Raw genomic sequence first — 16,834 nt, forward strand, 5'->3', positions numbered from 1 at the left:
CAAAGTCACCAGCGACGCACGCGCCCTCTAGCGTCAACTATTACGCAATGCGCAACTAACCTCAAAACTAACAATAACAAATGGTTACTTCAAAACCGCAATTAGGAAACAATTAGGACCGACTTGTCCTAAGTCGTGTGTGAGGGGGCACCATGGACGGCGTGGTCGGTTTGGGCCACTTTTGCGAAAGTCACGGCCCGTGTGTGATTCTGGCGACCCAGAGATGTCAGGAGGAGCCCCGACAGTACCCCCATAGTCTTTCAGTGCCTTGGTGCGAGTCTTGCCAGTCAATTGATTTGGACCAGTCATTGGTCAGTAAGGACGAGGGAGTTTGTTACGTGACCACGCGGACCCCCTTGCAACAGGATGTGGCCTTTTTGTTGAAACAAGCCGCCGTGAGGAGTCTCAGTTGTGAGGAAACCCGCGAAGGGGGGACTATGTACTTTGGGGATAGCGAAAGGGGGCACGTTTTGAGCCACACGTTTGCGTTACAGGACTCGCTAGCACGGGGGTTTCACCGGAAGTATAGCATTTTAATACTGATGCGAGACAAGGTAAGTTGAATTCTGCATTTTTTTCGTTTTTTTTTTTTTCATACTTATCAATTTCATCAATTGTCGCGTCTTCCAGCCATCTCTTTTTTAATTTTAATCTTGGTTTTCTCTTTTAGCATTTTTTTCTTCCTTTTTTCATTCGATATTTAAATACTGTTTTCAACTCTCCTGTTATTTTTTTCCCAATCAATAATTCCATACTTTCTTCTCTTTTTCCCATTGTTTCACCAGCCGAATGTATGCCTTCAGAAAATTTTAAATGAAGTGTCCTAAAAGTATTTTTTACTTTGTCTCAATAACTGGTCGTCGCACAGAAATCAGGGTTTGTTATTGTTATTAAATACTATATTTTTTCTGTATGCATGTGAATCTCTTCAGTGTTTAAATTAATTAATGATTAAATTAATGACTCTTCTACGATCCTAAACGATCCTAAGAGCCGGTTTACAGAAAGCGAAATTTAAATTTAATTCAAGATTAAACGAATTCGAATTAAGTTGCCAATTGAAAAGCATTGACAAATGTTAAGTTAATTTCGAATTAAATTTTAAATGCAATTAAAATGTTCTGTAAACCGGCTCTTAAAGTTGCAAACGCTGAATTTTGTGTAATTAACAATTATTAGTCTTTGACATTATAATAAAAATATAATTTAGTAGTCACCTTAAATGGGTACTTTTTTAATTCAATTTTTATAACAAAAAACAAAAAGATCTGCTCTAATTTTTTTGCGATATTTCTTTTAGCTTCTTTTTATTCAAACACTTGTTGACTCTTTCGCGTTCTATTTCTCTCTTCTTTCTTGTCTCATAACTCAACTCTTTCTAAGTACTTCTTTTTTTTAGCTTCCAAATCTCTCTTTTTGCTATTTTGGTTTTTATCATAAGACGACTTCTCTGATTTAATCGTGTTTTCCCTCTTCTACCTTCATTCTTTTCTTAACATTTTTAAACATTTCTATTTTTTCTTATCAGTTTTATTGTTCCTGTTATCCCTATGCTAATTTTGTTTTTTTTTTCTTTACAACTTCTTTTTTTCTAGTCAATATTTATTCCTCTACTTCTTTCAAATTCTTTTTTTCAAATCGATTATTTTTATGTTTCTTATATTTTTTCCATTGTTTTATCATTTGAATTCAAGACTTTAAGATCACCCTATCTTTTTTAATTTTAATTATAAATCTTAAAATTTTATTGATTAATTTAATTCAATTAATTCAATTTTATATTTAAAAATAAAAACTGTTTTGATACGTTATAAAAAACGGTTCAGGAAACCTCTAAAAAATGAAATAAAAAAATCCATCGTCAATTTTAGCGAATTTATCAACAGAAAACAGTTTGGTAAAATTGGCACCAGTGTGAGTACCCTACCTCTATTTTAATTAATTAAGAATTAATTAAGAAAATAAGAGAATAATTGGGAGGGATTTTTGTTATTATTTTTTAAATAAATTTAAAGCTAAAAATTAATTCCGATGAAGACAAGTTTTTTTATAGTCTTTTTGTTCTAGTTTTTTTGCTACGACATTTCTTGGTTTTCCTTTAGCTCAACATTTGTTGAGTCCTTCTGTTTCTTGTTTATTATTTCAACACTCACTTCTTTACTATTTTTTACTTTTTCAACATCCTGCTGACTCCAGGAGCGCGATTCTAATTCATTGCGACTCAAAGACCCCTGTATCTTAGAGCAACTTTTTTCTGTTTTGGTTTTTATCATTAAAGTTCTATTGTTTAATCGTTTCTTTTTTCTTCTACCTTCATTATTTTCGTAACACTTTTATCTTTTTTTTACCAAATAAGATCAGTTTTATCGGTATTGTTTTTTTATTTTCCTGTTATCCCAATGCTGATTTTGGTTTCCTCTTTTAAAAACTGCTTTTTTCAATCATTTGTTTCCCCACTTTAATTTTCTCATGTCTTCTAACTTTTATCTCTTCTTTTAACCAATTTCATGGATTTTCCACTTCTCTTTTTGAATTTTTTTAATTCTTATTTGGGCACAATTTCAGGAAATGATTATTTCCAGATCCATTTACTGAACTGTTGGCCGATTTTGACGAAAAACATCAAAGAAATCGCCTCGGATTTGCAGACCAAAGCGGCACAAATCAACGGAGTTGAGCAGAGTCAGTGTTCGCAGAGGGCCGTGAGACAGGCCCAGGGTTCCCCCAGCAGCCCCGCACGGTCTTTATCACAATTAACCGGCGAACCGGCCGTTTTTGCCCATCTACACATGTGGTTCACGTGGCTTTTAACCGTTGAACCCTTTGTTGAAAAACCAAGTAGCGCTCCCGAAATCCCCATCAGTTGCCCCCCTGCAGCCTTGAGGGCCCTACTTAAAGACATGGACCGCGAAACTTTCCGAAAAGCCGTCTATTGCATCCTAACAGGAATCAAACTAAAAGTGGACCAGGAAATTTTGGGGGTTTTTCGCCAATTGTTGCCCCAAAATTGGTCACTTCCGAAGAGTGGCGAAATTTGCAAATTGGGGAAAATTGACGATAAGTGGGTCGTGGAATGGTCGGGGTGTTTGCCTCCGAAATTACCCAAATTGCAAACTGTGATTGAAGAGGCGCTTCAGAATGAGGCTTTGGTGGATAGGGCGTTGGAGCCGTTCCTGATTGGAGCCATCTTACATTGGAGGAATGTGGCGAGGAGTCTCACGTGGGTCTCTGCCCCCAATCAAGAGTTATTTCAAAGTTTGGGAGTGCAGAAATTTGATTTGCCCCTTCTGGCCTATTGGACGGCACAGTGCAGGAACGAAAAAAATTAAGACATCAAAAAATTGACTGTGAAATACAAAATTTGGGCCTAGGCTTGATTCACAAAAAAAATAATTTTTAAAGGTCTCAGGTTCGGAAATTACTTGAAAACTGATTTAATCAAAATCTGAATTAATTTAAGGATACGGAGAACTAAAACTTAGGAGATGAAACGAGGTACAAAATCGCTGGATTTTCTGAACCAAAAAACAAGTACGGTATAGTAAAAATGACGCGCTTTGAGTGTATACCGTTTTGGGCGCAAAAGCGTTTTAAATCAATTTAAATTCAACCAATACTCTAATTACTTGCTCAACTAATGTTGAGCTTTCCATTCATAACAGACTGAGAAACTGACTAGTAAAATTGGTAAAAGTTTGAAATAATTATTTTAAATATAGTTTACGATAAAATTTTTGCATTATGTGTATGTCGTACAATGGATAATTTGATGCTTTATCTGCGTGTATTTTTTTTTGTTTGCTTTGTCCTAACTGTTATACTAGTACAACCAATTTTTTAAATTATTGCTCTGAAAACCTAGAGGGCAGTGGAACAACTGCGCGCGCTCTAGCGACATCAACGGAACTATTCAGGACGGGAGCGTTTTATTTGTACGCCTTTTAATAACCGTACTTTAAAACTTTTATTTTGGATCAAGCAGGCCCGAATTTTATTTCTCAGAGTCGACTTTGATGTCACATTTATTTAATCACACGATACGTAATGTGATAATATGTATGTGATAAATATTTGTTTGCTTATTGTATATTTACGGAATAATTGTTACAATTAACGTTAAACAGTTACGTCTTTTTCTTCTTTTTCTTCACCCTTTGTTCATGACCCTCCAAAACAACCTTCTTCTTTTTACTTTTCCTCACTTGAATTTCTTCATCATTATCTTCAATTTCCTCAACCACTTGCGCCTTTACAATTTTCTTATTTTCCGTAACTTCCGTATTTGTCTGAGAGACACTTTCTTCGTTTGTATTTTCTTCACTTTTGACCTTAACAGGGGGCACCACGCAGAGACAAGTGAGCCGACACCCACTTTCAATCACTGCCAACTCTTCAAAATCTTTATTCCAAACTTTAATTTCTCCACCACTCGAAATAGTGATAATCTTCTTCTTATACAAAGCAATTCCTTTGATTCTAGACCCATGTGCTTTGAACACTTCTGTACTATTGTCTTCGAGGTTCAAGACGGAAACTTCCCCATTCTCGTGCCCCACTAACAAAACTGAATCACTTAACCAGACACACGCTGTCACCTTTTCCCCGTGCTCCACCTGTTTCAACACACCCCCAGTCTCAATACTCCAAATTTCCGTAAACTTGCCCCCATACAACAAAAAGCGGACCTCATCAGGGGCCCACGAAATCCTCTCCAAACTTCTGGCATTTTTACATTTGTTGCTCAAATTGATGACGTAGGCCTGACGCCCCTTGACCAGATTCCAGGTACACAAGTGGCAATCCGCCCCCAAACTCAACGCCAACTTGCCTGAATTGTGCACAGCAATGTCCAAAATAGCGGCCCCCTTGTGTGCTTTTTCCCAAACTTTCTCCAACTGCCAGTTCCCAACCCTCACAATGGCCAAAACCCCGTCCGAACTGCCGCTTATTAAATGTGAGTGATTTTCGGTGAACTGGAGGCATGTTATTGTGGCATCGTGGTGGGTTAGGGTGCAGTGTTGTTTACGCGACTTCAAGTCGTAGATAAAAATACGGTCGTCGGCGCCCCCTGACGCCAAATAGGGGCCTGACAGGGCCACGCAGCGGACGCTTGCCGAGTGATCGTGAGCCGCAAAGCTTTGAACTAGTTGGTTTTCCTAAAATTTGGCGTTTTGGCCGAATTTTATAAATGAAGGGGTCGTACCTTTGACGAGAAGTTGTACCCCAGGAGAAACTCCTCATAGCTGCCCGCTATTACCTCAAACGACGGTGCTTTCACCATTTTTGGCACCCTTTAAAAACACATGTGACAATGAGGTTATGTTACTGTCAAAAGTGAGGTTATGAATTATGATGCTTTAAAAACAGAAATGAGTACAAATTGAACTACTTTGAAGCCCTTCGAGACTGCTAAACTGTTTTTCGATTTTTATAGCGACTTATCGGCATGTCATACATTTCTAATTACAGTTTTTGAAATAATAAATTTGTCATATAATTTCGATTTCAAATAATAAAAAACGTGGGAAAAGAAATCAGCGTTTTACGACTTTTTAGCCCTCTTTGATGCCAATTGGCGATTGAAAAAGAATGCATTTGTTATAACCGCTTATTTTTACAAACGTCTGGTTTTGTGAATAAAACCGCATTTTCACTGCACACACTATTTATTACAAAACTTATGAGTACAGCAACAAAAAACGCTTATTTTTTGTATCCACATGAGCGCCTGCGGCCGCGAGCCCTCTCAAACTTCCTTCCCTTGGTTCTCACAAACGGCTTAGTGTGAGAATGTGGCACACCAGGAGCCGGTCCAAAGTGTTTAACAGCTTCACGAGCGTTGCGTCTCCCTTGTAAAAGCACAGTTTTGGCTCCAGTGGGGGCCCTCAGCGCCAACTGATCAAAAGTGATCACTTCACCGCCTGAAAAAATCAGTCAAGAGACACAAAAACACAAACGGTCAACAACTAACCCGCTTTCAGAATCCTGGCTCTGGCAGTTCCAGTAACACGAAGTGCACAAATTGACAGTTTGGGGACTTCCCAGATTCGTGCGTCGTCTGTCACGGTTCCAACAATGACAGCAGTGAGGCCTTCACGGCCCGGCTTTTTCATCGCCCGAACGACTCGTGCGAGGGAAATTGGGGGCTTGTTGATTTTGCTCATAAACAGGCGTTTGAGGATGATTTTGTTGAATTTGGAGCCCGTGCGGCGGGCCAAATAACGGTACAACTGGAAAGGGGCACAAAAAAAGGATTAAAGGGACATGAATGTGGTGGCTCCACACATTATTACCTTAACTAAAAGGCGTAAATACACATCCTGGCTTTTGGGTTCGGTGCGCCTAACCTTACGGTCGTGTTTATGGTTAATGTCGATACCCTGAAAATAAGCAAAAGATACGAATTAAAATGCAGTCCTGACGACTTCCCTAGGCAAAATAATCAATCTAATCAATTTTTTAATTCAAGATGATCAAAATAATCAAGAATATTTGTAAACTTACCATGGCTGTCGCGAATTGACAGAAAGAAAGAGGCACGCGACGGTGCTGCCACTTGGCCGCCTTTGCTGGTAACTGTGGCAGCCTGTATTACCGACAATTCAAAATTTGAAATGAAATAAAAACAAGTTAAAAATGGAAAACTTTATTAATCAGACTCGGACATTTTCTTCTCTGTCTTTTTATCCCTTTTGCTAACATGAGGATTACCCAAAACGTAAAACCTCAACGGCTTTCCCACCCATTCCTCGCCCGCCGACCCAATACCAACCCTTTTACACGTCACAATGTCTTTTTTCTCCACTTCAAACCCATCGTCTTCCAGCCACAACACCTCACTTTCAGTCAGATCAATCTTATTGCAGTTATTTTTTGTAATATTGAACGACATACACAACTTGGAGGGCCCATTACACAAATCCTTTTCTTTTAAAGGACTTTTCAACGGACTTTTTTGCTTAGCTAACAATTACACAATTCACACTTCCATAATTTTTCGAGAGAATGGACAAACCTGCTCGTAATTTCCCCATTTGTTCCTGGCCTTGAATCGGTTCAAGGGCCCTAAGTAGAACCGCAGCGCCTGGCTCAAGACTCGAAATATTGAAGCAACAATACATTCCATAAATGAAGTAAACGTAAGTCGTTCCCGCGGGCATATACATGGGTTCGTTCCCGGCCGTCTGGCGCCCGTTGTACGAATGCGAGGCCTTGTCTTCGCCCCCTAGATAACACTCGTCTTCAACAATCCTGCCTCTGAGAACTGAACCGTCGTCGAGCCTTCGGGCCAAAATCTTGCCCAAAAGGTAAACCGCCTGCCGCTTGCAAGGCAAGTGCAAGTCGGCCTTTGTAAGCCTCCGGGCTGCTTGAGACATTGTTGTTTATTGAGGTTATGTCAGTTTGACATTTGAACTGCATTACCGACAATTTCAAATATTTTTTCGTTATTGCAGTTGTAAACTAGGCTAATTACCACTAATTACTAAAGTGCCAAAACGATGCATAATTGGTTCAAAGTCTTTAAATTGGGTGAATCATTTCGATAACAGACAAAAACAACGGTTGAAATCGCGAGCCAACTGCACTACCGGTTGAGCAAAACATTGAATTTGTTAATTTTGCAAGAAATTATGTCTTTAAATTAACTAAACGCTCAATTATGTGTTTGTCTTTCGTTGGTTTGCAATTAAAATATTTGTTATTTCGGGTTTGTGGCTTTTTCCGTTGCCAATTTCTGTATGACCGACCCCCCGCTCAAATTTCGAAATTCAAACCATCCGAATAACGGTCGACTTGATGGTTGTTTTCAATTGTGTCGTTGTCCTGTCACAAAACTCGTAAATTCTCGCCAAAGTGTTTGAAACGTCAAAAATTGATGAAAGTTTACGATTTTCTCCACTCTCTTTTATACAGAATTGTGCAGATGTGATATTTTCGGTGTGTACAAATTATTTAACGAGTGAAGTGTTTTATTTGCGTAAAATGGGCAAGCCGGAGTTTAAGTCGCCTCGGCTGAGGAGCGCCCCAATCAGGTCGCGTCTTTTGGGCAAGAAGGGCCCCACAGTGCGGTCTTCGGCCAACATCCGGGTCGTGGTGCGCGTCCGGCCGCCGAACCACAAAGAACAGGGCGATAACAGCAGGTAGGTGAAAAAAATAGTGTGGAAGAAAGGAGAAAAAGTGACGCTTTTTCTAGAGATGTTGTGAAGATTGTCGACGATCAGGTGTTGATTTTCGACCCGAAATGCCAGTCGCAGGCGTTTTTCTACCACGGGGTCGAGCAGAAGGGGCGCGATTTGTTGCGCAAAGCCAATAAAGACATGCAGTTTATGTTCGATAGGGTTTTCGGGTTCGAGTCGACCAATTGCGAGGTGTTTGAAAACACGACAAAGGGGCTCATCCAGAGCCTGATGGATGGGTACAACTGTTCGGTGTTTGCCTATGGGGCCACAGGGGCTGGGAAAACGCACACCATGATTGGCCAGACGGACAATCCTGGCATCACCTACCTAACGATGGCTGAGCTGTTCAAAGCCAAGCAGGATTTGCAGGAGGAGCGCAAGTTCGAGCTGGGCATTTCGTACATTGAGGTTTACAACGAACTGGTGCAGGATCTGTTGAACCCGGGGGCCCCCTTGCAGTTGCGGGATGACGGGCGCTATGGGGTCATGGTGGCTGGGATTAAAGTCCACAAAATCGATAATCCGGACGAACTTTTCACACTGTTAGCAAAAGGGAACGGTAATCGGACCCAGCACCCCACTGACGCCAACGCGGAGAGCTCCAGGTCGCACGCAGTCTTTCAAGTTTACATCCAGATGGAGATTAAGGCCACGCGCGAAGTCAGGGCGGCCAAACTCAGCATGATTGATTTAGCTGGGAGTGAGCGGGGCTCCGCCACCGGATATGGGGGCGCGAGGTTTGCCGAAGGCGCCAATATAAACAAGTCGCTGCTTGCGCTTGGCAACTGTATTAATAGTCTTGCCGATGGCCAAAAATATATCCCGTATAGAGACTCGAAATTAACCAGATTACTCAAAGACAGTCTAGGGGGCAATTGCCAGACTGTTATGGTGGCGAATGTGTCTCCATCGTCGCTCTGTTACGACGATACTTACAATACTTTGAAATATGCCACAAGGGCGAAGAAAATCAAGTCCGATGTTAAGAAAAATGTGGTCAATGTCGAATTGCATGCGGGAGAATATGTGAAAATTGTTGAAGATTTGAAAAAGGAGTTGGAGAGGGTTAAGGCACAGCTTAGGGAGAAAGTCACTGAAAATAAGGTTGACGGGAAGGTGGCTCTTGAATTTGGGAAACTGATTGAAAGTAGAAAGAAGTTGCTGAATAGGATGTACCATGTGGAGTGTTCAGAAACGACCACCGTTTTGAGGAGGTTGGTATTTGTTATTAAATTTGAGATTTTTTATTATTTATTTATCATGGCTATGCTTATAGACTTTGATATAAACGTAAAAGGCCAAAGATATCAAATAATGTCAATGGTAAGGGAAAAATTGTTGGTCCGTTTTGATACAATAAAGATGAAAAATATCACCTGCAACTCTTGTGTCCTAATGCATCATTTATTCATGTGATCAATTGTACCGCAAAATTACTCAAGGAAGCAGTTTTTTTTTAAATAATAGCAGTAAGAGATAAGGGCTCTGTATACATTAGGAGAAGTCAATTCGTATGAGGTAGACTATTTGACACAAGTTTAAACAAGAGTGGACTTTACAATCGTCTGATAAACCCCGGATAAGTTGACCCTACTATAATTACCATGCTTACAACAATGTATTTAAAAAAAATGTTGGTAACATTTTAAGCCTTCTTTTTAATATCTGAATCCTAGATTATAAACACTATTTTAAAACAGATCAACGTGTTTTAAATATAATTTAAAATACGTTTAAATTTAATATTTAAAATAAATTGAAAAAAAAAATTAAAAAAATTAATTTAATATAAAACAAATTTTGTTCCAACAAGAAAAAATGAATAAGAGTCATACGAAAACGCTTAAAGTTTGTGTTTTCGCATATGTATTATTAATAACTATATTCCCAGGATAAAGTTATCTGACGATTGTAAAATCCACGCTAAGTAATTTTTTTTTCGATTCCTCGTTTAAAAACGAAATAAATTGGTCATGAATATTGAAATTGCCTTTTTATTTTTATTTTTTTAATAACAGTTGATATTTTTGATTGGTGTTTTAAGTTATACACATTTTTATCTTTTTGTTAAGAATAACGAATTCAAAAAACTAAGCAAAATAAATGAAAGAAGAAAATAAAAAAAAAATTATGGAGAGTTTACACAGAGCTGCATCTTGTTCTTTATTTTTTGTGTTTAAGGTGTCATATTAAGTGTTTGCGTACCACTTAGAAAAAAATAAAAAAAAACAATTGCTGCTTATAAAATAACAACAAAAAGTTAAAGTTATTTTTCTTATCACCAGAAAGAAAAAGATGCGTACTATCTAAAACAGTGAACCAAAATGTCGGTTGTCTTTAGAAAAATTAAAATAATTAAGAAGTGGAATAATTATCACTATATCAAAATCTGGCATTAAAAAAATACAAAGGTGTCTCAAAATTGGCGAATTCCGAGTTCAGAGCATTGTAGAGAATCTCTTCAGTAGTCCAAACATAGAAAGAAATAAAGATTCGGGCCTACCTATAAATATTAGATTGGTTTGATCTTTCTTTAAATACCAGTGTATCTGTGTGGGGAAGCCCCGAATCTTCATTTTGTTTCTACATTTGGACAAACGAATTGATTCTCACAACGCTCTGAACTCGTAATTCGCCAAAACTTAGACACTTTGCGTAATCGACCTGTTCAATGATTTTTTTTTATTCAAATGGCTAAAAACAAAACATAAATTTTGTGCATTACTTTTGGTTTAGTCTGTATAATATTTTTGTTGACAATGATTAATTGATTACATGTAGGCCTACATATGAAAATTTCGTGACGAGGTGTTTTTGTATATTTCATGTGTCCTGAATTCAATGGTAATAAAAAAGTTTATTTCAAATTTTTGAAATATTTATTATTTTAAACATTTTCGGAAAAATTATTAATTTCAAATATTAGATGACGTCTATTTCGGCTGATAGGTTTTGCATTTTTTTTAAATTACGTCTGGGACAAATTTTTTTATGGACCAAGAGTGATCAGTTGATCACTGATGTGATCAGCCATTCATATTTACATTCCACAGGGTTGCCCATGGATGTCATGCTGTGTAACTAACATGTCTCTGACAAGAGATGGTAAAACTCGCAGAAAAAAGCGCAAAAACAGAATAATTTAATTTTTTGAAATAAATAAAAAAATCATGTGGACCTGTGTTATCGATATACACAAGTGAACCAGTTCTGTTATTAAAAAGGGATTCCTATCTGACGTATAATAATTTTTTTAAATGAACCTGTTTTATTTATTAGAACCCAGAACAAAGAGTACTCGTAATAGCTTACCGATTGAGACACAAATTTTGTTTTAAATAAATTGTGAACTTTTTCCACATTTTTTTTGTTCTGCAACCTAATAATAGTATCTCAATAATTGGAGATACCGAGATTTAACTGATCATTTTGGGATGAAGTTATTTTATGCTAAATTAGCGCTATCCAGCTTATTTTAATGGCCCACAAAACAAAGCAATTTTTATTCTTCGCTAAATTACGAGTATATTAGTTATTTCAGCCAGTTCTGAGTGATTTGGCTCATTCTTGTGGCAAATACTAACTAATTTAAAAAGGTTTCAACTTGCGTTATTTCGAATAATTTACAGCAACTTAGTTTTTGATGCAATTTTGTGTAATTTAGACAGTTGAAAGAAGACGCTGATTCGCGACTGAGCGGTTTATTGAATGAAACACCCGAAAAAGAGGAAGCTCACCGCAGACTCGGCAATATGGTTGGTCGCTTCCACCGCCAAGAAGACAGCCTTCGCGCCGAATTGGACGAAATAACCAAATCGAAAATCGAGTTGGAAAACAAAACCATCGACTTGGTCCTCCAACACCCCGAACTCGAGAAAAAGTCCGAACTGTGCGAGGAGAAAATCGGCAAAATGGAATTGCAATACCAAGTGAGCCACTTTCCCTTTCCTATATTCCTCATTCTTCAATTAAATAAATAGGTCAACCTGTTGCAAAAACGGTGCAGCATCCTGGAAGAAGAGCTGCGTTCGCGGGCCAACCTCCTGGAGATGAGCTGCAAGATGCTGCAGAGTTGCTACATGCAGTTGCGAGGGCACGGCTTTGCCACCGACACCCTCTGTCAGGAGTACCAGAATTTGGTGAACCACGTCCAAGGCAGGAGGAACATCAGCTGGGACAGCCCCCTCGACTCGGGGGTGAGCTCCACGTCCAGCGGCACCTCCATCGACGGGGAGGGCGACGCCAGAGCCCCCAGGAAAAGGGCCAACGACGAGAATGTCAACGGGATGAACAGCACCTTTGTCATGGAAGCCCCCAAGCCCAAAGTGAAAGTGTGTGCCGAAGAACTGATGGCTAAAGGTGGGACTGATTTTCTAAACGCTGTCATTACGGAAATATTTCACGGCGTCGTTTCACACTTATTTGTCGAGAGAAATTGTGAATTGTAATTTTCGAAATTTTATTAAATGTCTCTGTGAGATTTTTTTTGTTTTTCCAGTGTACAAATCGCCAAATACTAAACCGAAAAAGGAGGGCATGAAGGACAGGAGGGCCGTAGCGGCCAAACGCCCCTTAACTCCAGGTGAGTGTGACTTTCGGCGGTTTAGAGCGAAAGCGCGACAATTAAGAAAATATTAATTTCAAGTTGATTTCAGTGCTGCGCAAGAAACAACTGACTAAATCCGAAGCGTTAAAAAAACGTCCTGCGTTCAGGACTTGAGGCTTTTATTCATGTTGAAGTTTTTATATTTTAATTTTTATACTAAATATTTTATTTTGTTAGAATTAAACCATAATTTTGTACATGGATGCGATAAAAAATTAAAATTAGAATAATCGATTGTTGAGGTGCGTGAAATAGTTTATAGCTCGTGCTACAGTATTTTCCACTGTGTTGTCCTCAAACTGTTCGCGGGCAAACACTACCGGCGTGAGTCTCGCACGTGCAATCACAATTAACAAGATCACAATTATTATCGAAAAGATCACTGCACTAGCCAGGAACACCAGCGGCATGAGGAAGTAGTGAGGCATCGCAGGAGGCCCCGAATGCGTCTCGATGATCTCACAGTGGTGGTGATGCGGATGTCCTATGGCCATTATTTATTCGACTTATTTAAACACTAGTTAGATGCATTGACTGACTCTTGTATTCTAATGTAAAATAAACAATCTACCCATTTTTGCAAGTCTCTTATTTATAAACTAGGTTCTGGTCTAACGAAACCGGCGTCAATCAAGTGCTCAGAGTGTCTTTTTTGATGGATGCACACATTGTCGCCGCTTGACATCAAAGCAGGGAGAATTGGGACGTTTGCTTATTATGTAGGCAACTATTCCGCAAAAATATATATAAATTATTTCCGCGAAGAGTAATCTTATTGCAAGAACTACGGATATCTAAAGATTAGGATACGAGGCGATGTGCAAATAAAACGTCCCCGGTTCTCGATATTTTCGTTATTGTCGCCAGATGGCGCAGTTGTTCATTTCTTCTGTTTAAATTTTAAGAGCCTGAATTTAAATAACGGCGAGCACAGCGTACCAAAAACGAAATACAGGTTAATGTAATGCAAAAAAAATATCGAAAACCATTACAAAAATTTTCTAACTTACCAATATGTACATCGTCCTATATTTTTCAAAATGCTGCAAATTCACTTGAAGATACCAAAAAATTGCAGAAAATTAAATGTGTTTGAGAAGCCATATCTCTACCTTTAATATTTAAAATAGAAAAAAATATTTAAAAAAGTCAACAAACCTTTAATATATGAAAAATAAATAACTATATATCAATATTGATTCTAAGAAACCAACAAGTTCTTCCATTCAACAAACCTTGTTTCTCCCTTGTAGTCTTTTGAAGATTTAATAAAAAATCGAAACGTAGCGAAAAATATAAATTTTAATTACTCCCTGCGCCAGAGCAACCAACAAATCTATTCCGGTCATATTTTCAAGAGCATAAATGTCATTTCAAAAAATACAGAGATTTTCTCGCGGACTTTTTTAAAAGATTTTATTCGTTATAACTTTCTTTCTTACATGTTTTTTTATATCTTTAAGCTTTAACCGTATTCCATGTCCGCAGCGTTGTAACAAATAAGAAACGGAAAGCAAATTTTAATTTTTTAATGTTTTTTTCTCACGTTTCTCGTGAATACTTTAGCCGTCAATTTTTCTCCGTACAAGTATAATAGTAAAACTTAACATTTCTGTATTGTTTTCCGAACACCCAGTGAAATGACTGAAATTAAATTAATTTAGAACCATTTTTTGGACCCCAGATTTGTATAACGTTCGAATTTACTCTACCGTACAATATTTTTTAGGTACAGAAAATCAAGCGATTTTGTATCTCATTTCGGTATTTAGCTCTTTGTAGCACAAACAGAATTAATTCACTTAAACACTTTAGAGATCTCATTAATTCTTAATTAATTGAGCTCTGAAAAATGGTTAACACACAAGATGTGTATTTGGCATTTCGGCCAATGTTTTTTATTTAAAATAATTTATATTAACCGTCATTTCAATCATAGTTAAAAACTCAAAAAATTGGTCATTCAGAAATTATGAAATTCTGTAAAATAGCGATTCAATAAATGAGTTTTCTATAAACAAAAGGAATGGTAATTTGATGTTTACAGGTTAGGAGGTCAAAAATGTATTTTCGATACGCATTTTATTTTTTACACCTACAATATACTAAAATTAATTATCTAGGGACTGGAGGCAAGTTTAGAATTTTCCTGACAGCGTCCCCGTATTGCTCTACAGTGTATTGGTTTTCCCCTGAAATTATTTTTTTTTATCAAGTAGCCAACGACAAATAAATGACTGATGTTGCCAACTTTCAGTCACAGATCACTTTGATCAGAAATTTATTCGAGACTAAAACCTACCTTCGTTCATATATCGGACCACCGCTTGTGAATATTGTTCGACATTTTCAATTTCCTTGGCTTCCTTCCCAAACAATGCTTCAATGCTTGTTTTTGAGGCATTATTTTCCCAAATGTAGACCTCCATATCGGCCTCACTTTTCAGTTCTTCCCACGGCTCAACATTCTGTGAAACAACCCCACAATAACCCCTTCGCAACACCAAAAATAATTACCAAAGATTCGTGATAAAGCGCTGTGATTAGATACATCGCGTAATCGTAATTCTGCTTCTTGAGGGGGCACCTGTCTGTTACAATAGTCACAATGTCAGTTTGCTCGTCGTACCGCTCCCCCACAAGCCTCAAAAACTTGTCTTTGGCCCGGCCTTCAAGCCCCAAGACCCCCAATTTGAACTTAACACTCACAATTCTAGCCAAGGGGTCCCTGATTGTGGGCGAGGAGTGACAATAGTCACTCGAGGCCACCTCCAAGGGGAAAAACCTCTCGCACTTCTCGTCACTGTCGAGGGCTTTGGGCCAGGGAGTGCAAAACTTCTTCAAAGCCTCGCACTGTCTTTTGATCACGGGGGGCGTCAAGTGGAGGAAATTCGGGATTTTCATCAACTCCGCGTTGGCGTATTTACCGGGGGCTACGCCCGTCGGCGTGTAACCCTGTCTGATGGGCAGAGGAACAGTGGCTGGGTGGAAAGACCGGGGGCCCGGCCACACGTTGCCCCAGTCTTGATCCACGGGCATTTGGGTGGTTCGAGGGGGCTGTATTTCGGCTTTTCGGACCGAGCGACGTTGAACAGTTTGGCCTTTGACATGTTTGAGGTTGAGGACGCGAAATTCCTCTGGAATTTGGGGTTAGAACATAACCTAGAAAATGACAGCAAGTTACCTTCACGTTGGGGTTCGCTGGAGGTGGAGTATGCGAGTATGAGGTGCTTTTCGAGGGCTCTGAAGGCGGTTTTGTCGATTTTTCGTGAGAAAGACAACATTTTGAGGGGAAAAACTCATAGAAAAACTAGTCCATGCAAGGTTAAATGTCAACAAACAGCACAAACAATCGTGCCACCTGCTTGAAAATAAGTTTTTGAAAAATTGTTATTTTTTTCTGATCTGTTCGGAATGTGAACGGTGAACGGATAAACGAAATAACTTGTAACGTGTTTCTTTCAGACCTCATGTTATTATTGAAAACGTCTACAAGACGGCCGAAAAGTGCGCAAAATGTAAATTTCAGTAATACTGGTTGCCTACCATAAAAATTTTAGATTACAGTAGAGGCTGGAACTTTTTATAACGAACTTTCGAATGTAATGAACTACAGTGGACTCCGGTTAACGAACTCGCTTATAACTTATAACGAACTTCCGATTCTAACGTAACATTTTTCTAGCACTAAAAATCTTTCAGTGTAATGGTTTACCGGTTACAGCAAACTCGCTTATAAGAAACTTTCGAGTAAAATGAATTAGATTTAACTTAAATGGTGATGCAATTTTTTGTTTACAACAAACTTTTCACCGAATTTAAAGAAATACATTTTTTTAATATTATAAATTTTAAATTTTGGAATACATTTTAACCGATGAAAACGTATGTTTTTAAATCTAATTACAGTGTGAACTTGATAGTAATGTAAATATCAACGAGGTTTGCGTCTTTTGAGGACTTTTTTCTAAAGTTTACATTGTGAATAGGCCGTGATTTGAGGAAATGAAATTCGTTAGTATCTCAACCAAAAAAAATCATATAAAAT

The 16,834-nt window shown here is 38.3% G+C and overlaps 6 protein-coding genes across 7 annotated transcripts; 2 read left to right on the forward strand and 4 right to left on the reverse strand.

The window, feature by feature from the left end:
- Positions 1-14: 14 nt before the first annotated feature.
- Positions 15-4,133, forward strand: BHD (Birt-Hogg-Dube). The gene is made up of 2 exons (XM_963104.4): positions 15-554; positions 2,583-4,133. Exons 1-2 carry the CDS (start codon positions 153-155, stop codon positions 3,327-3,329), a joined length of 1,149 nt encoding a protein of 382 aa, XP_968197.1. The 5' UTR covers positions 15-152; the 3' UTR covers positions 3,330-4,133.
- Positions 4,071-5,367, reverse strand: LOC656500 (p21-activated protein kinase-interacting protein 1-like). Its single transcript, XM_963026.4, has 2 exons — positions 5,204-5,367; positions 4,071-5,156 (listed from the first exon to the last, which is right to left on the reverse strand). Exons 1-2 carry the CDS (start codon positions 5,279-5,281, stop codon positions 4,125-4,127), a joined length of 1,110 nt encoding a protein of 369 aa, XP_968119.1. The 5' UTR covers positions 5,282-5,367; the 3' UTR covers positions 4,071-4,124.
- A 280-nt stretch (positions 5,368-5,647) lies between these two features.
- Positions 5,648-6,645, reverse strand: RpL18 (Ribosomal protein L18). The gene is made up of 4 exons (XM_962949.4): positions 6,505-6,645; positions 6,294-6,380; positions 5,972-6,230; positions 5,648-5,921 (listed from the first exon to the last, which is right to left on the reverse strand). Exons 1-4 carry the CDS (start codon positions 6,505-6,507, stop codon positions 5,704-5,706), a joined length of 567 nt encoding a protein of 188 aa, XP_968042.1. The 5' UTR covers positions 6,508-6,645; the 3' UTR covers positions 5,648-5,703.
- On the reverse strand, positions 6,631-7,623 carry LOC656335 (uncharacterized). Its single transcript, XM_962874.4, has 2 exons — positions 7,016-7,623; positions 6,631-6,963 (listed from the first exon to the last, which is right to left on the reverse strand). Exons 1-2 carry the CDS (start codon positions 7,374-7,376, stop codon positions 6,650-6,652), a joined length of 675 nt encoding a protein of 224 aa, XP_967967.1. The 5' UTR covers positions 7,377-7,623; the 3' UTR covers positions 6,631-6,649.
- A 186-nt stretch (positions 7,624-7,809) lies between these two features.
- LOC656251 (kinesin 8A) lies at positions 7,810-13,364 on the forward strand. Of its 2 annotated transcripts, none has more exons than XM_008192888.3 (6): positions 7,810-8,141; positions 8,195-9,394; positions 11,845-12,109; positions 12,161-12,539; positions 12,679-12,762; positions 12,826-13,364. In XM_008192888.3, exons 1-6 carry the CDS (start codon positions 7,984-7,986, stop codon positions 12,858-12,860), a joined length of 2,121 nt encoding a protein of 706 aa, XP_008191110.1. In that variant the 5' UTR covers positions 7,810-7,983; the 3' UTR covers positions 12,861-13,364. The 2 variants fall into 2 exon arrangements, with proteins under 2 accessions (XP_008191110.1, XP_967885.1); XM_962792.4 differs by having other exon boundaries at positions 7,811-8,141; positions 12,836-13,364.
- Positions 13,365-14,834: 1,470 nt separating this feature from the next.
- On the reverse strand, positions 14,835-16,233 carry mRpS35 (mitochondrial ribosomal protein S35). The gene is made up of 4 exons (XM_962634.4): positions 15,971-16,233; positions 15,304-15,923; positions 15,089-15,254; positions 14,835-14,978 (listed from the first exon to the last, which is right to left on the reverse strand). Exons 1-4 carry the CDS (start codon positions 16,068-16,070, stop codon positions 14,902-14,904), a joined length of 963 nt encoding a protein of 320 aa, XP_967727.1. The 5' UTR covers positions 16,071-16,233; the 3' UTR covers positions 14,835-14,901.
- Between the last annotated feature and the right edge of the window lie 601 nt (positions 16,234-16,834).

The sequence above is a fragment of the Tribolium castaneum genome, chromosome 1, assembly GCF_031307605.1.
Source record: "Tribolium castaneum strain GA2 chromosome 1, icTriCast1.1, whole genome shotgun sequence".
NCBI lineage: Eukaryota > Metazoa > Arthropoda > Insecta > Coleoptera > Tenebrionidae > Tribolium > Tribolium castaneum.